The sequence below is a fragment of the Pleurodeles waltl genome, chromosome 6 (assembly GCF_031143425.1).
Source record: "Pleurodeles waltl isolate 20211129_DDA chromosome 6, aPleWal1.hap1.20221129, whole genome shotgun sequence".
Taxonomy (NCBI): Eukaryota; Metazoa; Chordata; class Amphibia; order Caudata; family Salamandridae; genus Pleurodeles; species Pleurodeles waltl.
Window position 1 is genome coordinate 1427138749 of NC_090445.1, and position 20149 is coordinate 1427158897.

General features: G+C 43.1%; 1 protein-coding gene across 7 annotated transcripts in view; it reads right to left on the reverse strand.

Moving 5' to 3' along the window:
* Positions 1 to 20149, reverse strand: part of KCNMA1 (potassium calcium-activated channel subfamily M alpha 1) — a 1226483-nt gene that overhangs the window by 117604 nt on the left and 1088730 nt on the right. For all 7 annotated transcript variants that reach the window (XM_069240804.1, XM_069240805.1, XM_069240803.1 and 4 more), the window contains one exon: positions 70 to 183. In XM_069240804.1, the coding sequence (XP_069096905.1) occupies positions 70 to 183 (114 nt within the window). The remainder of the gene's footprint in view (positions 1 to 69; positions 184 to 20149) is intronic.

A 20149-nucleotide genomic window follows, 5' to 3' on the forward strand; every position in this document is an offset into this window, starting at 1 on the left:
TGGGCTTGTCTGATAAATGGAAAGGAGAATAGACTGCGGCAGAGCACTCATGTGCTGCACATTTCTTACCTAGCTCAGTAATGATGGGGATGTTGGCTCCTGTAGTGATGGAGGCCTGACGCACCAACCCGTGGACTGGACTATTGTCGGGCGACGATCTGTCCATTCCTGGAGGTGTGAACCCTACAAGAACACAAGTGAGCAATACTTAGAAACACATTACAAAGAAGAAAAGAGAAGCGCACAATCGATTCAATGCTCGACAAAAAAACAATGCTCTTATCTCAGTGTAAAAAATAAAGGAGGTATGGTGTGATAACAGTCTGAGGAAAAATAAACAGGTGGGAGTCCCTTTAACTATAGAGACTTTTAAAAATGAAAAATGTCAGGCAACCTTTTAGATAAAACAGAGACAGTACAAAAGTGATGTGGTGGTGTCTGATATTCTGTGACAGCACAGATTTAAAAATAAACTAACACTATAAGGCCCATATAGAACTAATAGTAGAGCGTGTTAAAATGCAAATACTGGGCTTTAATAAATAACACACTAACATCTGAAGAACCGAGCCCGTAGTATTTTGTGCAAATTCAGCCTGCCGCCCATTAGATAAAGACGCATACAGGCCATTTTAACTCCATATACTCGGATCAATTACTTTAATCAAAAATGGGACATATAAAATACGAGTCAGCTGAGCTTTCCCCAAGAGGCATCAGCAAAGCGAGACACAGGAAGGGTACATTACCGCTCTTGCTACCTGACTGGAAGATGGAATTTGAGAAGAAACAGTATATTTTGGGTTATACAAGTTGCTTGATACAAGGAAATCATCTATTATGAAAAATATACCCACATTTCACATTTTAACAATATATTTTATCGACTTGAGAATCAATGTTTATTACCCCCTCATCCTCTTCCTCGACCCATTCCTTACTCTATGAGGTGGATGGCCCATGTTTAAGTCCAGGCACCCCTTGCTACAGGCCACACCCTTATATGACACTGTAAAAGGTGACTCCACCCAGTCCACGTCTTGTTTCATTTATATGCATATTTACATGTGTGTCTGTATTGGTCTTGATTGGCTAGATTAATTTAGATTATTTAGTGATCCCAATGGTTTAACTTCTTTCGCTTGCAGTTTTCTTTCGTACATCTTGTTTAACTTCATTAGGGTAACTGAAGATACTAGAATTTCACCTTCTTTGGTCTTTTCTCAGGGGGTACTCCTCCTGTTCTACCTCTTTCCCGTACTAATTCCCTTTGGAGGAATGCCTGGAGGAACATGCATTAAAACAATTTTCTTTCTCAGAAGGGTTCTTATAGCTACTGATTGTTCCAAATTATAGTGGTTTTGTGCTCCAAATTCAGGCCTGGAAACACCAATGGCTAAGTAATCCTATGTCTGTTCGGACCTGAAATTGAGGCTCGATCCTTCAAGCGGCTCTAGTGGTCTCTGTGCCACCAATTGTACCTGAGTTTCTATTTTACCAATTCCTCAAGTCTCTTCTTCACTCCACTGGGGGAGGTATAAAACAGTGGTTCTTAACCTTTTGACTTCTGTGGACCTTAATCACTAATGAATCCAAGGACTCACCAGAATCATTATTGGAATTCAAGGATCCCCACTGGAAGCTGGGGACCACAGTGTTGGAAATGGCCCTTTTAGCAGGGTCATCCCCAAATGTTTTGCCTCTGAGCTATTATTTCGATGTGCCCCATTTCCTTTTGCAGGCTTTAGAACTCTGGTCACTTTATCACTGCTGACCAGTGCTAAAGTGCAACTGCTCTCTGTCTAAATTGTATTGGGGATTGGTTTCTACATGGTTGACGTATTTGATTTACTAGTAATTCCCTAGTAAAGTGCACTATATTTGCCAAAGGAGCTTGTAAATAAAATGCTACTAATGAGCCTGCAGCACTGATTGTGCCACCCACCTGATAACCTGTAAACATGTCTCATCCTGCCATTGCAGTGTCTGTGTATGCAGTTTTAAAGTGCCATTTCGACCTGGCAAGTGCACAGACTTGCCGGGCTGAAACTTCACTTTTCATACATGTAAGTAGCCCCACGGGCTGGGTGCAGTGTATTTAAAAGGTAGAACACGTACTGGTATGTTTCACATGTCCTGGTAGTGAAATGCTGCTAAATTGGGTTTTTCACTATTGTAAGGACATAGGGATTGCCTTAAAATATCTTTTAAGTGTACATGCCCATTTGGAGCAGGTAGACACATGGAGTTTCGTGTCTCTGAATTCTCAATTTAAAAATCCATCTTTTGGTGAAGTTGGTTTTTAAATTGCAAGTTTTAAAATACCACTTTTAGAAAGTGGACATGTTCTTGCTTAATCATTCTGTGCCTCTGCTTGTCTGTAGAATATACACCTGGGTCAGGATGGTAGTTGGGCTGTTTGTGAATTTACTCTAGACAGTCACACAAAAGGAGCTGAGGTGTGCCCTGCATATCCTGATGGGTCTTCCTAAGCTAGAGTGGTGGGAGGAGCTGACACTTGCACCTGAATAGGGCTGTGTCTGTCCTTCCACAAAGCAGACTCCAACCCCCAGTAGTGTGTCTGGGGCCAGGGCATGAAATGCAGGGTTTGTGCACTACCAAGACTTCTCTTAAAAGTTTGCCTATTTCAAAGGCAGAAATAGGTATAAGTACTGGATCTCTGACCCCCCCAAAGTTAGAATCCTTCTGGACTGAGGGAATTCTGCCAGGGTGCTGTAGGAGAGACTGCCTCTCTGCCTGTTGCTTTGCTGGCCTGCTGTTTGCTGCTTCTGTGCTGGGAGTGAGACTGGACTTTGCTTTCTACATCGTGCTTCCAAAGGTTCCACAATGGCTTGGACTGAGCTTGCCTCCTGTTAAGAAGTCTCAGGGATATCCAAGATTTCATCTCCCAACAGCTGGGCTCTCCTGCTGAGAGTCCTGGTGTGCCAAGTGGTGCCAAATCCAGTTCCTGGGCCCTTGGGAGTGAGTTCTGGTGTAACCAAGAAAAAACAAAGCACATGGACTCCAGAACGACTTTGGAACGGGTGCTGCTGTCCAACTCCGCGCCCCTGCCTGCACCAGAGCTGTGGTCCCCACTGAGTGCAACAACTGCAACCGATGCCGCAGGCTCAGCACCGACACAGCGCCACTGAAGTCTCGCCACAGCATCAGTCCTAAGTTCCGTGTCACTGACGTCAGTGATACCCGACACCGACTCCACCGCCGCACTTGTGGCCCCGTGGTGTGATTGCAATAGTGCAGAGTCAATGCCTCGCTTCTTGAACTGCTGAATTAATCAACCCTGCCTTGTCATAAGGAACTGACACCTCGCCATCAACTCCACATCACCGCCCCCTGCAAGTGGAAGGAAGTAACGCCTCACCTAGCCTGCCTAGCAGTAAGGAACCAACGCATAACCTCCCCGGTACCAGTAAAGAACCGATGCCGCACCAGCTCCAGCGACGCCTCACCTCCCTGACACTCCCTGAACTTCTTTGTTTCCTTGTTTTACAAGGTACTGTACCTGGGGTCCAGGCGACTCCGTGACCAGCCCACAATCTCTCGTGAGTGTCATCAGACTGTTGGAAATTATTCTGTCAAGATGCTGTGATAGCCCCAGTTGGAGCTATTGTGTTTCTATGCGCTAAAGTAAGATTTAATCTTTGAAAATTCGAAACTTTACGTGTGTATGTTGGATTTTTGTCTTTTTGATCTTGTTTTACTCAGGTAAATATTGGCTATTTTTCTAAACTGACATGGAGTATTTTGTGGTGTTTTCACTGCGTGACTATGTGCGTGTACAGATATTTTACACATTACCTCTGAAATAAGCCTGACTGCTTGAGCCAAGCTACCACGGGGGTGTGCAGGGGTTATCTTAGGTTTGTGACTCTCTTACCCTGACTAGAGTAATGGTCCCTATTTGGTCGGTGTGCAAAGCACTGCCAAGTAGAGACCCCATTTCTAACACCCAACTCAGGCCTATTTGATGATTTGAAACACATAACAATTCCAAAAAATACAGAAACAACCATTCAGCAAACAACTACATAAAAGATTAAATACTTGACTTAATTCACAAAGAAATATATATACTAAGTCTACATTTTAATTGTAATGGTAGGGTTAGGCTACTGATTGTCCACACTGTGTTCTGGTTTATGTACCTGCACAACTCTCATGAATCAGTCTGAAGATACTAACTTAATTTTTTTAGCCTTCAATGTCAGATTTCTTCACATTTACAGAACATTTAAAAATGTCCTACCTTAAATGTTGCTTCTTCATTTATATACACTTTGTTAATCTGTTAATATTTTTTAATTTTCTAAGCAGTCGTTGACCCTCTGAATAGGTTTTGCAGACATCCAGAGGTCTGCAGACCACAGGTTAAGAACCACTGGTCTAAAGGAAAACTGATGTCCACATTTTGTGGATTATCTTGGTGTTGCTGGACCATTTTATAGTGGTGTGCCAATCTCTTCTGCTTATGAGGTGTGAATTCTGTATTCTTGACACCGTTTCGTGTCACTTTTGCATGCAGTAGCTTACAATTCTTATATGGCTGGATCACCTTTATTCAGAAAAAGCCGGGTTTGGATAATCAAACCTTGCCCCCCTAGTTTTGCTTCCCATGTATCTAGTAGTGTGTTCCCAGTCCTGGTCTGTTTCACCACATGAATGTTTCTTTCTGAGCATGGGTACTTGTTAGTTGGAGTTAGTGGGAGTTCATGCTGTATGCCATCTCCATATGAGCTATTTTTCATGACACATATTAAACATTTTAGAACAGTACAGGAAGAATTCAATGAGGCCCTTTCGCAAGGATAACACTCAGATAAATGAAGCATTTTCTGTTATGCAGTGCTTGAATGTCCTGCTTGTGTTTTTTGTGTTCAAGGTCTGCTTTGCTGTTCCCTGCTGAACCCATCGTCAACTGCACATTCTTGGCCTACTTTTACACTTGATTCAAGTGATGTTCTTCTACTTCGTGTCATTGTCTACCTGTTTATTGTCTATTGTGGGGAGCTTCTAGAAAATGAGGGACACAAAAAATGGATAACCTTGTGGCCTACTTTTCCTTACTTGTGCATGCAGTTTTAAGATTGTGTATTTATTTTGGATGTATTCTTCACTCAGATCATATAGTACGGCATGTGTGATTGTCTCCCTCCCCATCACATCCAACAGGGCACCCAACTCCTTATGGAGCATATACAAGCACTAACTTGTCTTGTTATTTATTTCAAGGAAGATGCAGTGCACACGTGCTTACTCATTATTTGGGGCAGCAGTTTCACTGCCATTTCACTTAGGAGCCTCTGCTTTTCCATCTGTGTGGCCACAATGTTTGTGTGTGCGTTCCAGTGTGGATTGTGTTGAAGTTTCTGGAATAATTTGTGCTCCTACCAGCAAGGATGTCGATGCTGGGATCTTTTTTTAACTCCACTGCTTGGTGAAGGGTACATCCACATTTCTTCCTTTATAGCACCATGCTATTTGGTGTTAAATCTATTTTGTTTATTTTCCTGCAAGTTGGCTAAGACTGCAAAGAGATCCTTGTGCGACCTTTTTGGGTCTGCCACTCCTGGTGTAATTCTTCTTTTCTGGTGAACTGGTTGATAATTGCCCTTCATCGTGGCTCCTTCTACTACTGTTCCACTGAGTGATTTTCTTGATGAGCTCTGATTTTTCTTCTTTGTAGTTCCATGACAAGCATAGTCATAGCTTATGTCCTTCTCTTTTGCCTTAAGAAATTAGGCTGCTCACCTGATTTTGTTTTTTGTCTTGGCTCAAGTTTTTTTAAGTGTTCACTTCCACCTGGTACATCATCTGGAAGTTGCTCTCTTTGGCTGTTTCTAGTACAGGTGATGGTTTCTGCATAAACTGGACTCTTTGTCAGTATTTATGTCATTATTATTATCTGGGTTACATTCTGCTCCTCTACATGAATGTTTTCCATTTTTCTGTGTTCTGAGTGTCCTAGCCTAGTTGTTATCTGGACCACTCTTTGTGTGACCTCCCAGTGGCTGGTGAGGGGTCTTTTAGTTTTCCACATATGGTTTCTTAGTGGTTGACTGGGCAGCTTTTGTTTTGATTTTCCGTATACATCTCCTGGTGAAAAGGGTTCATTAGTGACCACTTACACTGGGATCACGTTGGATGTTGCTTCCTTTTGGTCGGCTTTTCTGTTTCTGCCACTATTTAATATTGCTCTATTGCTTTTTAGGGTTGGTTACTTCAATTGTAAGCGTATTTGTTAATCGTGCCTGCCCTGGATTGCAAAAAACGTTTTCTGCTTTGGTATATACTAATCGAGTAAGAAATGCGATAAGGAAAGCGACTAGGTAATAGCTGGAGTACTTACCAGTAATTCTCATTAATCCGATTCTTCCTCCTTCCAGTACTCAGACGTCTCACTCCCCAGAGCAGTTCATCTAAGACCTGGTGGCTGCTTGTTATAATTCAAGTGTTGGACCGGGTGGTGTTGCCTTTTGTGGGGGTCATGTTAGGGGTATGGCCTGTTCAGTGGGTGTAGTAAAACCCTCTTCTTTCGAGGATTTAGGAAGCTACAAGCGGGTTGCCAAAACTGAGGAAGTGACCAGTCACCTCACGAGTAAATAGTGGACTGAGGAAGGGAGAATCAAAAGTAATCCAACCAATACCTGCTAAGAAAACTTTTTTGTTCTACCTTTTAAAAGTAGAGAGTAAAGAGTAATAAAACTCCGGTCCGAAAACCTTATCCTTGAGTGTTAATTTACAAACTGTAGGTATGTGTTTCTCCCAGGAGTTAAGCATGAGCATCTGTCCCTACTGTGGGCACTGTAATGCTTCCATATAGTGCTTCCATGTAGTGAAATGGATGTTATTGCCCATATTTGTGACACAAAACGGCACCATTCTGAATTAGGGATGTGCTTAATGTGATAGAATAGTGCCAAAAAGAGTGGGAATGCGTTCTGCGGCAAGGTGGATGGAATGTTCTTAAGATGGATGCTTTCAAAGCTTGTTGTACATGTAGTCAAACAATATGGCGTTGGAGGCTTTAGAAAAGATGACAAAAGGCAGCAATCCACTGAATGCACAAAATGTGCTTTGTCCAAGCCCTGCACAGCTGCATCATGGATGCCTTGTCAGGGGAAGACGGGTATGCCTGCTGTGTCAGAATAGGCACGAAACAGGAGGGGGGAGGGCGTAAGGGTACGGTTCGGAGAACACCTCAGGCCTTGCTCGCTGCCCGGCATATGCTCTACGCTACGACTCACACCTCACAAGCTGCCGCCTTCCCTCCTGCGGAAAGGGAAGCGAAAAGGAACTAAACTGTGTTATCCAAGTCTTCCATCAAAGGCTCCGCAGAAATGACAAGTGACAGCTGCGAGAACTCGGTGAATATGACGTTTTTTAAGTTTCCCCAGCCTGACAAGTAAACACCTTAAATCGCTAGTGCCAGATGCATTATACATGGGATGTGTTTTGACATCAATCATCAAATGCTGACTGGGGAGAAAATGCAGCCGGGTTCGTCAAGGATTGGCAAGTGCAGTGCTGCGAGGGATTCAGGCTGCGAGGTATTAGCAACACTATATTTCATCACCTTCAGGGGAAAAGCACAAGCTCTGCTCTTTAAGGATTTCATTTTCTCAGCAGCTGAGTGCCTTGTTCAGGAGCGACGGGCCTTCCTCAATGCCTTGACCTCCACTTGCAATTTTGCTTTTATGTTTCATTCTCGCTCTTCAGTCCTCTAACTACCGGCCTAATAGTACTTGCAACCAGCCAAATGGAAGCGCGGAGGGAGAGTTGGGGGCGGTAGGACTGGAATGGAAGAGGTGTTCACGGTCCAGAGAGCTCCTGAAGAGCCTGGGCTGTCGCTGAAGTCTGGGAGTCAAAGGCCTCAATTATCAAGCAGGTTTGCTAAGGCGGACAAATGGTGCTACAAAGTGGGACGCACGTTTCTCGCTTCTCCAGTTCGCACGTGATGGCGAGGGCGCGAGGACTGCAGGCGTAAAGAATGTCACTGTTCACAGGTTCCTCTCATGAGGTTCGGTCACCACAAAATATCCATTATGGAGCACAAGGCGAACCCATCGTGTCTCGCAGCTTCAGTGTGCTGGTCCTTCCACACAAGGACTTTTCTCAAGGGGCGTCCCATCCGCTATGGCGTAGAAGCATCGCCACACTGACGAAATGCAGAAAAATAGATGGATAATAAAGGTATTTTATTATCTGTTTATTTTTCTGCCTTCGTATGGCAGGGCAGGGCCAGCCTTCTCCACGTCAAATGAAGGAGGAGTGTTATGTGCGCTTCTAAGTGCACATCACTTTTCGCCGGGGTTCCGAAACCGGCCAAACTGACATGCACACTTAGAAACTCTCCACCCAGCTGTATTTTACTGCCGGGTGGAGACCAAGCGCAGTGCTTCACTCTCCCCTGAGCATGATTTCTGCCCGCTCAGGCTAATCAAAGCACTTCTTTCAAGCTGTGTACCAGGCTGAAAGAAGTGTTGTGATTGGTTGCGGAGAGAAGACGAGGCTGCTGGAGCGGATTGGCACATCACGGAGGGGCAGGTAAGTTCTTTTTAAAATGTAACTGCCCCACATCCCTTACCCATGCCCTGTGCCCGCCACTCCTTCCTGGTAGCAGCTGCGCCTGCCTAACGCCACACCTCGATTCAATCACATCTGCGCCATTACCCCATCACCCTTCAAGGCTTTCCCACAAGTTCCTTCTGTAGGCCTTTCTTATAACAGAGCACTTTTTCATCAACAGCTCTTAATGTGGCCAACAAGATCTGGGCATTTTTTCAGATTTTTCTTTGCACCTCCTGAAAATTAATTTAAGTGAGGAGACAGAAACAGGCCTTCTTTCTGCTTTTGGCTTCCTTATGTTAAGAACTACTACCTGTTCCAAGAGTGTAGACAATTAGGTCTTTGTAGAAGTGCCCCAGATTTGGTCATGTTAAGTCCACCTCCTGCCATTACCAGGGTGAGACACAAGTGCAGACATTACAGGGATTAATGGCAAATAGCCTGCTCAAATTGGCTAGACATTGTACTTGGTGATGTCAATGGCTGTAACCACTAGAGCCACACCTTGATATGCTCCTACACAGACATTCTATCCTGCCTGCAGAAGTACACCAATAACCTAGCTCACCTGTCAATCTAGGTATTTGTAATACTGTTTCTGTACAGACGGTGTCTTACAATTTATCAGAAGCATATGGAGAGAAAGTTATATTTCTCATTCTTGTGAAAGTGAGCAATGGAACACAATCTTATGGTGCTAGGCCTGTGGCACTTGATGGCCTGTACTTTAACTCATATCTACTTCTGTTGAACACCCCATGAGGAAGAAGACAGTGTCTTGCACTTTATCATGTGCAGACTGGCTCAGAGATGGTGGCCATGACAAGCAAAGACTTCATTTCTTAATCTCAATTGACAGGTGGCACTGTCCTCCATTCTAACACGTATAAATTTTGTCTATGATTTCATCAGGCAGGGAACAAAAACTTACATTGAGTAAAGTGTTGAATGTTATCCAATGTCACATTGGGAATGGAGACCCTAGAACCTGGCCATAAGAGTGGGCATTTCTGCCCCTGCATATATGATGAAGTACAGCATAAGTCTTTGCCATCCACCATACCCAGAATAGATAACTGGAAGTTTGCACATGGTACAGTAGATAGGACACCAGTAACTTCCTCTACACAATGCTGATCCCTGAGCATTTCTGCAGGATCACTGTGACCACATATTCGTCCCTTTGTATAAAATTAATGTTAATCTCCGGGAGTTTCTTTAGCATCTTACTACAGACACTAGCTTTATCCACTACAGTGAAACCTGAACTTTTAGAAGTTCCTGCTGGGCTCCCAGTGGAACAGACTAAAGTAATTTAGAGCAGGTACAAAGTATGTTGGAAATTTTTCTCTTCAACGAAACCCAATGCAGAAGACATTGACTTTCGGCATTTATGGAGGAGAGATATGTGAGTTCACATAAAATCTCATCACAGCAAAGAAGTTAATGCCTGATTGGTATTTCTCCTATTGTACTATTTCTTTTTTCTAGCACAATGGGGTTAGCAGCATCCCAATACATGCGCAAAGAAGTTTAAAGCATCACTGTTTCAAAGCTTGGCTCAAGGGCAACACGACTACTGTATGTGTACTGCTCCGCGGTTGAAGCTGTAGAATAAAAACAAGAAATGTGAAAACGCACATAACAGAGCTGAAATAAGTGGGTTACATTAGAAGACAAATGGAAGAAGAGCTCGGCCAACTAGTAGAGGTTCATTGAGGAATGCTTTATGGGTTCCTTGAGGCATTATTCTCTATAGTCAATGGGCACATAAATTCACTCTGCATGGTGCTAAAGAGGAAAGATCAATACAAATCTCTTGATAAGGAAAAACAGAGATCCTTAGTGCTTGATCAGCAGCTTCTGAGCTATAAATTCTGCAGAGATCCTTCTGCTGCTTTTTAACGAGGCAAGCCTGTGGCAGATGACTAGCTGTACACGTTTTCTCCTGGGAGCCCATCTTATACACTACATGAGTCAAGCAAACAACTTGGGTCTTGGGACCGTGCATCTGAGCAACAATTCTCCACCAATCAGTTTACATAATGCTTTAGTACGACTGTTGATGTTTCTCAATTACTAACATGCCTACTGGAAAAAGAGCTTGTTACGTATTCTTTAATCTCTTGTGTGCTATGTAGTTGTTAGAAGGGAGCTGAAAGCAAAACTAAACCACATATCCACCATTTGCAACTCCTGCTCTTACCGTTGCTTGCAGTGCCGTAACACTCTGTATTTTCATGCACTGGTTGCTGGGGTTGCTTGAATATCATGTTTTACACAGAGAACTAGAGTACATTTTGATACAAAGATAATATTAAAAACTGCGCATGATGCATGGTCATATAAAGTCATTTCTAAAGCCTTTATTTGTTTCTAGGGCCTCAATTCTTAAATGAAAACTTTTTTTTAAAAGTTCTACAGTGTTGTCCAGTTAATTAAAATGTTATTTTATTTTCCCTGTTTTTTACCATTGTGAGAATGTTTGGTCTAAACTGGAGAACCTCTTATCTTGGTGACATGTTTTGTCACAGCTTAGATGAACAGTAATTGCTGCATCTTCATAATGTTCAACTATTAGCGGTGTCTTGCTTCATCTGTGTGGTTATTTCAGCTTCAATGGAGTTCCCGTGAAACTGCTCTCTTCTGACTCTGCGCCTCGACGCAGCTTTGGAAAGTATTGGACAGAACTGAAACCACATATTTTCCGACCAGAAACGCAGAAGTATGAATATATCCTAATCATATACTTTAATAATACACGTCTTGATGTTACTACCCCCTTTCACTCCAGCGCACCTCTCATTCCTTCCCTAATATAAAGCTCTGATGAAGCTTAAAGCTAGTGTGAGCCCCGGAAAGACATAAATGTATAAATAAAAATATGAATAGATCGGTCACTAGCAATAAAGAATTGCTTAACTTTCTTGCTGTGGCAAAAGTGTTTGACGGGTTCTATGTAAGGAATCATGATGCTTTTAAGGTGATGGCACCCGGAGGCGTGATCCAGAGAAATTAGTGGTAAATGTAGTGCAGTTTACTGTATTTATAACACACAGGGCCACTAACACTGTCCAAAACGTTGCAGAATGTGCTGACGTCTTTACAGGTGGCATTGACTGCAGCCTGCTGCTCCTGATGCAAATTGGAATATGTTTTTGCCTGCTCGTCCAATATTCAATGTCGAGGGTGTTCAAACCTGAGATGTGAGAAGCAGCATCAACCGATTGGGGGAAAGCCCATAAATTGCATCAGCATTAAATGTCTGTGTGCAACTGCACAATGCATTATTGCACTTGAATATTGGCATGGATGGCAATAAGTATCCTGTTTCCTTGATAGTGGAGTGAAAGACTGCTCCTCTGTGCTCTTTACTAAAGTGGCTTCCATCTCTGTATTAGATTGTTCTGTGTACATCTATGTGCATGGAATTCCCAGTGGTTGACAGTTGTTGCTGAGCTGTATGATTGCTCCCTTGGCTGCATCTTGGAGCACAATTTTAAGACTGCCCGCTAAGCCTTCTTTAATATACTGTCTTGTGTTATAGCGTTACAAACTAAATGTACCCTTGCAGAAGCTGAGCTGTGGTGACCTTCTAGTGTCTGCTCTGTCAGTGTCACTTCCTGTTTTTTTGGGGCTCAAACCACAGAAAGTCTCGTTTTCCGCTATGGAGCTAGGTGGAGATTGGGCCTTCCTCAATTTTAGGTATAGTGGACCTGGATTAGGGTACAAGATAACATTTAGACAAATGTGTGTTTCTGAATATCTTTATACAAAGCCCCACGCATGGTTGTCGCAATAGTAAAGTCAAAGAATATGGTGAACCAGGCAGTGCTTTGCACTAGCCCCTAGCCCTTACACAGGAATAGCAGTGGCAGTAGTGAAAGAACTTCCTCCTTCTCCAGTTGCCAAAGGAGGTGGTGAACCAGGAAGTGCTTCAGCTTCAGCTCTCAGAATGTCTTACTAGGTAGGAATGGCAGTAATGGAGGGGTCTGTTATCAGGGACCTTAAGGGGAGGTGTGTGGGGTGTTGCACCCCCCAATACATGTATTTTCTGGAAAATAGTTAGATATAGGTGCTTTCAGTCGAGTGTGGTGAGGTGTCTGTCGAATTTCACAAGGAAGTTTCCCATACACACAGACAGAAGCGCACACACACACACACTCTCTCTCCCTCTCTGCTTTAAAAATCTTCAAAAATGTTGGTTATTTTACGAAATATTGTTTTTTTTTCTCCCATAGTGCTATAACCAAACCGCAGTCGTCTCCATTTCCACTGACACTTTAGCACCTCTCGTGTGCCCCGCTTGTCGTAAAATGCATTTTGACATTATACAGCATCATGATTGTTGGAAAATCTGAAGTTCACACTCTCCCAATCTTAGTGACCAAGCTACGCCCCTGCCTGTTCTTTCACCAGTTACTAGAAGTAAAAGAAAGGAGAATGGATTAAAGCTCCAAAAAGCTGCCTGGGGTGTATGATGTGTCTCCAGGCACCCTTGATTTCTGTCCAGGACCATAAGAACTAATCGAGAATAGTCGTTTTGGCTTTTGGAAAATAGGAGTTTAGCCCAAGAAGTATCCCTTGCCATTCAAAGTGTATTATCAGTGCTGATAGCCCAATAACCCAAGCCTCTTCTGACTCAAACATCTGATGCTTGATATAACAGATTCAGAATGGCTTAGTTTATGAGTGCCCCCCAAAAATGCTTCACCAAAGATTTTAAGTTCTGACTGCACAGAAAGTGAATACACGTGGGAATGCTAAGGTTTTTGGAGCATCGTAAATCATCACTGAATCTCAGCCTACGACAAACTCGGCTAGGAACACTGAGACCCTTCTCAGGCAAAAGATGTTACCTTTCCCAAATAGAAATAATTGCTGGTTTGTTCCACGTGCTTTTGAATCCACTGCAAACTCTTTATAGTTATTTAATCCTTCCTGGCACTAGTTTTTATTACATTATTTTTTTTACTTTATAGGTTTGGCAAAATCAGAAAACATGAAGCAGTTCTTGGCTTTCATGGCATTTAAAATGTCCTTTGAATTATTCGCCTACCTTTTCACTAAATGCATCACTTTACTATCCATAAGTATTCACATTAAATTACCATACCATATTCAATATGGAATTATACCAGACTGCTGGTTTTTTTAAATAATGCTACAAGAATATTGCAGCAAAAATATTGACAACCGACACTTTGACAAGGTAAGTCTAAATAGGTAAGTCCACATTTATGTTCCTTGACAATATATCTCTTCATGGTATGTAATTGTGGCGTCAAGAATAGCAGATCTATACTTGCCCATAAATATTTACATCAACGATATTTTGATTGTTATCATTGATAATATGTGCTTGAAGGAAAATATTTCTGTGGTCGTTTATCTGACAAACAGGCACTCACAATACCCTCAACCTAATGTGGCAACAGGTCATGCAACCTAGTGCTCCTGGTATCAGTGGAGCGCAGTGTACCTCAGGGCCATTGCTAATAGGGTGGTTTGGGTTAAGCGGCTCGAGTGCCTGCCCACTATACTTAGGGAAATAATCGCTCCACAAACAGTGTTCGCTGAAGTGGGGGAAATGCTCTGCAATTAGAAGAGGAGCCTCTCGACTCCAGTCTGAAGTACCTCCATGGCCGTCGGTTCATCCATCCCGTACAGCACGGCGGCATGCTCCCCCTCAAGATGATCGTCACTATCAAAATAACATATCCAGATCGTCCCAGGGTGCTTCTTTTATATTAATATAAGGTGCAATTAAAGAAAGGCAATGACGTTGAGCAGATAATGAAGGCAGCAATTAGTAGCATGCAAATGACATTGGTGTAATGATAATACGCTGCCCCTTCTCGCCAAGTCTGCTGGGGGCCTGGGCGTCTACATGTGGTTGCCCAGCTAATGGCGCACGTTACAACCTTGCTGACACCGTTAAGTACTGAAACAACATTACTACACACAATCCGGGCCTTCTCATTAGAGCGGAGAAGGGTTAGGCAATTAGTAGTTCTAAACGTCTTGTTTTGTTGGTAATTAGTGAGCATTACCCAGCATGGTCTCCCAATGGGGAACTACTGTAGAGAAACTTAGTAAAATATTCAACTAAAAAACACATCTTTCTAGTTTATGGGAAGCTGAGCAGGACTGTTTGCGGCACACTGGGGCCTGTAATCCCTTGAGGACGCCGCACGACTATGACTTATGTTAGCTGTGGTGCCGGAGTCGTGTTATGCGGAACAGCCGTTGTTTTCAGAGCAAGGCACTCAGACATCTAGTGCACAGCTACAGCATGGAACTCAACGAGCTTAAGCCACAGGGAGACCAAGGTCAATGCAATCGTAGCAAAATGTTAGGGAACAATTGAGTAAATGGTTGAGAAAGGCACAGCTTAAGACTATTGTGGGAAAGGCGCAATGTAAGACAACTGTGTATATTTGTGTTGTAAAAGTGCCCATAAGACCACTGCAGCTCTGAAACATTCACCCTCACTGCATTAGGACAGTGAATGCTAAAAATGTCTTTCCCTTACCTGTCTGTGGATGTCAAGTCTTAATAACCACCCCTTCAGAATACAACCCTAGGAAAATCCAATTTACAAATTAACACAGGTCCCCCACATGGGGTATCATTCGCCCCGACAGCCCCAGAGATGACTTTCCAGAAACACACCATAAACACGTTTGCCTAAATGTTAAAGCATCAATAAGCCAAGTGATTGACGGACATGAAAAATATAAAAAAGCATGTAAAATAAGATGACATAACAAACCATTCCATGTTGCCCTCCTGTCATTGCTATATTTTAAGCACAACCCCCTCCATAGAAGTGAAAAAACTGGATTTTGAGCTACTTCACCTGAAACATCCAGGCATAAAAACAAAGAATACTAAAGCCTCCAAAAGTGGTAGTTATCAGACTAAGCTAAATACTGAATGTTATATAATGTGAAAGCATACATGAAATGTTACCCACTTTCTTTGTTAAAACGTGATATAGAAAGGGCTAACATATCCATATTTCTGAGGCAGGTAATTCTGCATAAGACATAATGCTTTTTTGTATAAGTTAGAAAGAAAAATCTTTAAAAAACGACCTTCAGTTTTATGATTCCAGTGCTCAAACTATTTGATCTTTCTCCTTCTGAGTTGCCTGTGAAATGCCTCCACCACAGATTCACAGGAAAAGGATCCTCAAAATAGATAGTGTCACTGTAAAACTACTCGAGGGGAACCAGCACCTTTTCCTAGTGCAAAGAAAATGCATTATTGGCGATTGGCACTTGATTGCATGGAGGTATTGTGAAGGAGAGAAAGGAAGAACCCATCACCATCTTCAGATACATACTTCTCTATATGACAGAACAGCAACACCTCGACCACACACATAATCCACGATGTTTCTGCCATCTTTCAGATGTCTTAATTTATAGGCTCGCTCCAAGAATGCGTCATATTTTGCTTACTTCGAGCTACTCACCTTCCACTCTTAGCTACTCAGATGACAAACTTTGGACTCACCTATGGACTTCCCCCAGAGAAGAGAATTCTTTATTGTGGATGTGATAGAACGTAAGGTGACTTGCCTCTTGAAGTCCGTGAAGAGAACACTCTTTAAACTTCTGAACACAGTGAATCTAAAACAACATATCTCAAAACCCACCTTCATAAAAGGCAAAACCATCAACCTTGATTTGACTATCGTGAAAATGACTGAAGGTCGGCATCCATTGTATCTGAGTTATTCTTATCACAATGTAACTCAATCCCCATCCTTCAGTCACCACCCACCAAAGGCGATGCAAGCAACCAAACAACTACACCAACCCTTCAAGCACTACCCCATTCAGACTCTCAATTAGAATTTAATCATGCACGCACTCTAAAGCAAAGCCATACCCGATATTGGCTCCCCCAATTTCAGGCTGAACATTTTCCTGAAAATCATCATTAACATTCACACCCCACTGGATTGACGCATGGCACACCCAATGGCCCCATATACATGCGCATTCCAAAGGTGCTGGTGGCACCATCTGTGCAATGGCATTGACCTTGACTCGCTGAGAGTCGAGATCAATGCCGCCACACTGTTTCCGCAGCCCACTCCTGTGGAAACATCATAATACTGCAGTGGGGAGGCCGGCGGCTTGGCGGGTGCCTTTCTACCATCATATTGGCAGTCCGGCGTTCAGGACCGCCAAAATCCTAATAGGGCCCTAAGTGTGCCTTGCATGTTCCTGTCTCCCTCATAAAGATCTACAGAAATATAAGCACAAAACTTTGACCTTGAAGTAATTTCCCTGGTAACACCTACCTGACCACAAAACTGTAGCATCCTGCAAGGCTAAATTGGACACATGGACATCATTTGGAGGTCACCAAAGATAGAGGATTCTACCAATGGCTTGTCCCTTTTTACCTGTAGTGCTGCTGCCTGACCCTCCCCTCATGGGTGCCAAAGGAATGCCACATACAGGTGGTAAACAGGGTTCAAAGATGCACTGCCTATTTTCTGAACACACCTTTGTAACTATACAGGACATTCTAAAGAGTTAGTACATCATCCAGCGGGTGGCACTGAACACTGTCTGCAAAAAATTGAATTTTTATGCTGAGTCAGCCATAACATTGGATTGTTTGAGCTAGGAAACCTTTTTTTACATTTATTACATGGAACTGATTTACTGTTTTTTTTTCTTACCTGTTATTGTCTCATCAAGTTTATTTTTTTGTACTATTCACTATTATTGAGCTATATTTTACCTCTATCTCCTTATATACCGTGGAACAAGCTGGTTTTAGTTTTTCAAATAGCAGTAGTACAGATTTTTCAGTGCAGTAATTTACATATATTTTATACCGTTGTGTATTATGACACTGTTTTCATTTGGACTGACTTTTCAGTTACATATTCATGTAGCGTTTTGAATGCCTGTATCGTTTTAAATTACTCCTTTGGGTGCTTGTTAAATAATTAGATACTCCTACTGCTGGAGGGTTAAGGAGGTGCCCTAGTTTGTATTATTTTTATTTATTTTCTTTATCACCCACTAGGACATGTATCAATAGGCATTCTCTTTTGTAAAATAAATAAACTCAGAAGGACAATGCACATTTTAATACACATAAGTGTAGCTTTAGAGACATTTTGCACACGGTTATCATGACAAAATTGACGCAAACCAGCACAAAATGTAACACAAAACACTGCTTTGAGTTACTTAGCACCAAGGAGGCGTTACATGGGTGGTACATGGGCATTCTCATCCTTTTGACACAAAGACCCTATCTACTAACAATAGTAACCTGGGCTTTGCTCAAAAAGTTAACGCCATTCGAAAGGAGGTGCTAAAAGGAGAAATGTTTTTATTTTTCCATTCTTTTCCAACTTTCCATGTGTGCTGCACTGTGCAGCACAAATACAAAGAAGGGAAAGATTTAAATTAACTCTAAGCATAGTATTTTGTAATGGAAGGGTACCCTTTCAGTACAAAACCAATGCTGAACTCATGCACACACCCTTGCACTATGGTGCTTTCCTTGTTCTTTTCCTGATGCACACTCGCCAAGCCTAGGCTTGAAGTTTCACACAAGGGCAGGAGGCTGGCTCACAAGGTGCGAGGTACTAATATGCTAGAGAGGGTCCAGCTGCCTCTTCCAATCCACTGGGCATGATATGTGAGGGGAACACAAGACAAAGAGACACATATGAAAGGCTAATTAACTTGACAGTTTTGTTGAAAAGTGGTAGTGCTGCCCCATCAAAGGTACAATAGCCTAGCTGGAAAGTTCTGGGTCTGCCCATTACCAGCAGTGGCAGGATTCTTTCCTGAAATGCCTTTTATCATCGTCTTCATTGTCCGAATGGCATGCATGATGGACACTGGATTTTAACTGTCTGGTCACTCATACTCTATCCAGGAAAGAATAATTTGAATACTGTGTTTGACTTTAGCATCGAATTCAAAATTAATGGTTTACACCAGTGCTTGGAGATTGTAATGACAGGACCTAGGTAAGCTATTGGTGTATTACAGTCTGGTTAAGAGAGAGATCCAATGCCCCTCGTGGAAAATGTCAAACTATAGCACAGATCCTGAAGATCAGGCATTGGCAGCTGGCACTGTGCATGGTGAGGCTGCTCTAGGCACTGAAGCCTGGGGGTGAACCTGGAGAGTTAGCACTTGACATTATAACCTGGGTGCTGGTATTCCAATGCTCTCCTGCAACTACTATTACCTGCATTCATCCCAACAGACCCAGAACAGCCTTATGCACCCTTGGTCATTTGTAATATACTAGATAACATATTATTTGTATTTTTCACTAAGGTATTGAGTCTTCACAACAGTTTTTTTTCCCAAAAGACAACACATTTAGATTATAAGAGAGGAAAGATTACACGTTTCATGTACTAATAATATTAAGCATTTTACTATCTGTAAATAAATGCTATGAAAAACAAGAGATGATTTACTGAATGCCTAGATAGACAGTACTTCTACTTCAGCATTTTAGGCTGCATTTGCGTGTGAGGGTATTTTCGCAGATGATGGTTTCAATCAATCAATCAGTGCTTGCAAAGCGCAACTACTCACCCGTTAGGGTCTCAAGGCGCTGGGGGGTTATTGGAAAAGCTATGTCTTCAGTTCCTTCGTGAGGCTGAGGAGGGAGGTGGTTTGTCTGATGTGGAAAGGAAGGGTGTTCCAGGCGGTGGCTGTGAGGTAGGAAAAGGATCGTCCTCCTGTTCTGGTTTTCCTGATGTGGGGTACTTCTGCGAGAGAGAGCTGGGCTGAGCATATGGCCCTGTGGAGTACGTGGAGGTTTGAGTCGCTGGTTCAGGTATGCTGGTCCGGTGTTGTGGTTGGCTTTGTGTGCGATGGTGAAGATCTTGAAGGTGATTCTTTTTTCTATGGGAAGTCAGTGCAGTGTACGAAGGTGTTGCGAGAAGTGGCAGTGTCGAGGTAGGTCGAGGATCAGTCTGTCGGCGGCGTTTTGGATGTTTTGTAGCTTGCGGGTGAGTTTCTTGTTGATTCCAGCATAGAGTGTGTTGCCGTAGTCCAGTCTGCTAGTGATCAGGGTGTGTGTGACGGTCTTTCTATGTTCGAGAGGGATCCACTTGAAGGACTTGCGTAGGAGGCGGAGGGTGTGGAAGCAGGTGGAGGTGACTGAGTTGATTTTCTGGTTCATGCTGAGGTTGAAGTCCAGGATGATTCCAAGGTTGCGGTCTTCCCTGGTTGGGGTGGGCAGGCTTCCGAGGGTGGGTGGCCACCAGGAGTTGTTCCACGCGTTGGGTTGAGGGCCCATGATGAGTACTTCTGCTTCTGCCTTGTTGAGTTGAAGGCAGCTGTTTCTCATCCAGTTGGCGACTGCTTCCATGCCTTCCTGGAAGTTGTGTCTGGCTTTGTCGGGTTCGCTGGAGAGGGAGAGGATGAGTTGGGTGTCGTTGGAGATGATGTTGATTCCGTAGCTTCTGACGAGGGTGGCTAGCGGGGCCATGTAGATGTTAAAACAATGTGGGGCTGAGGGAGGATCCCTGGGGCACTCTGCCGTGGTG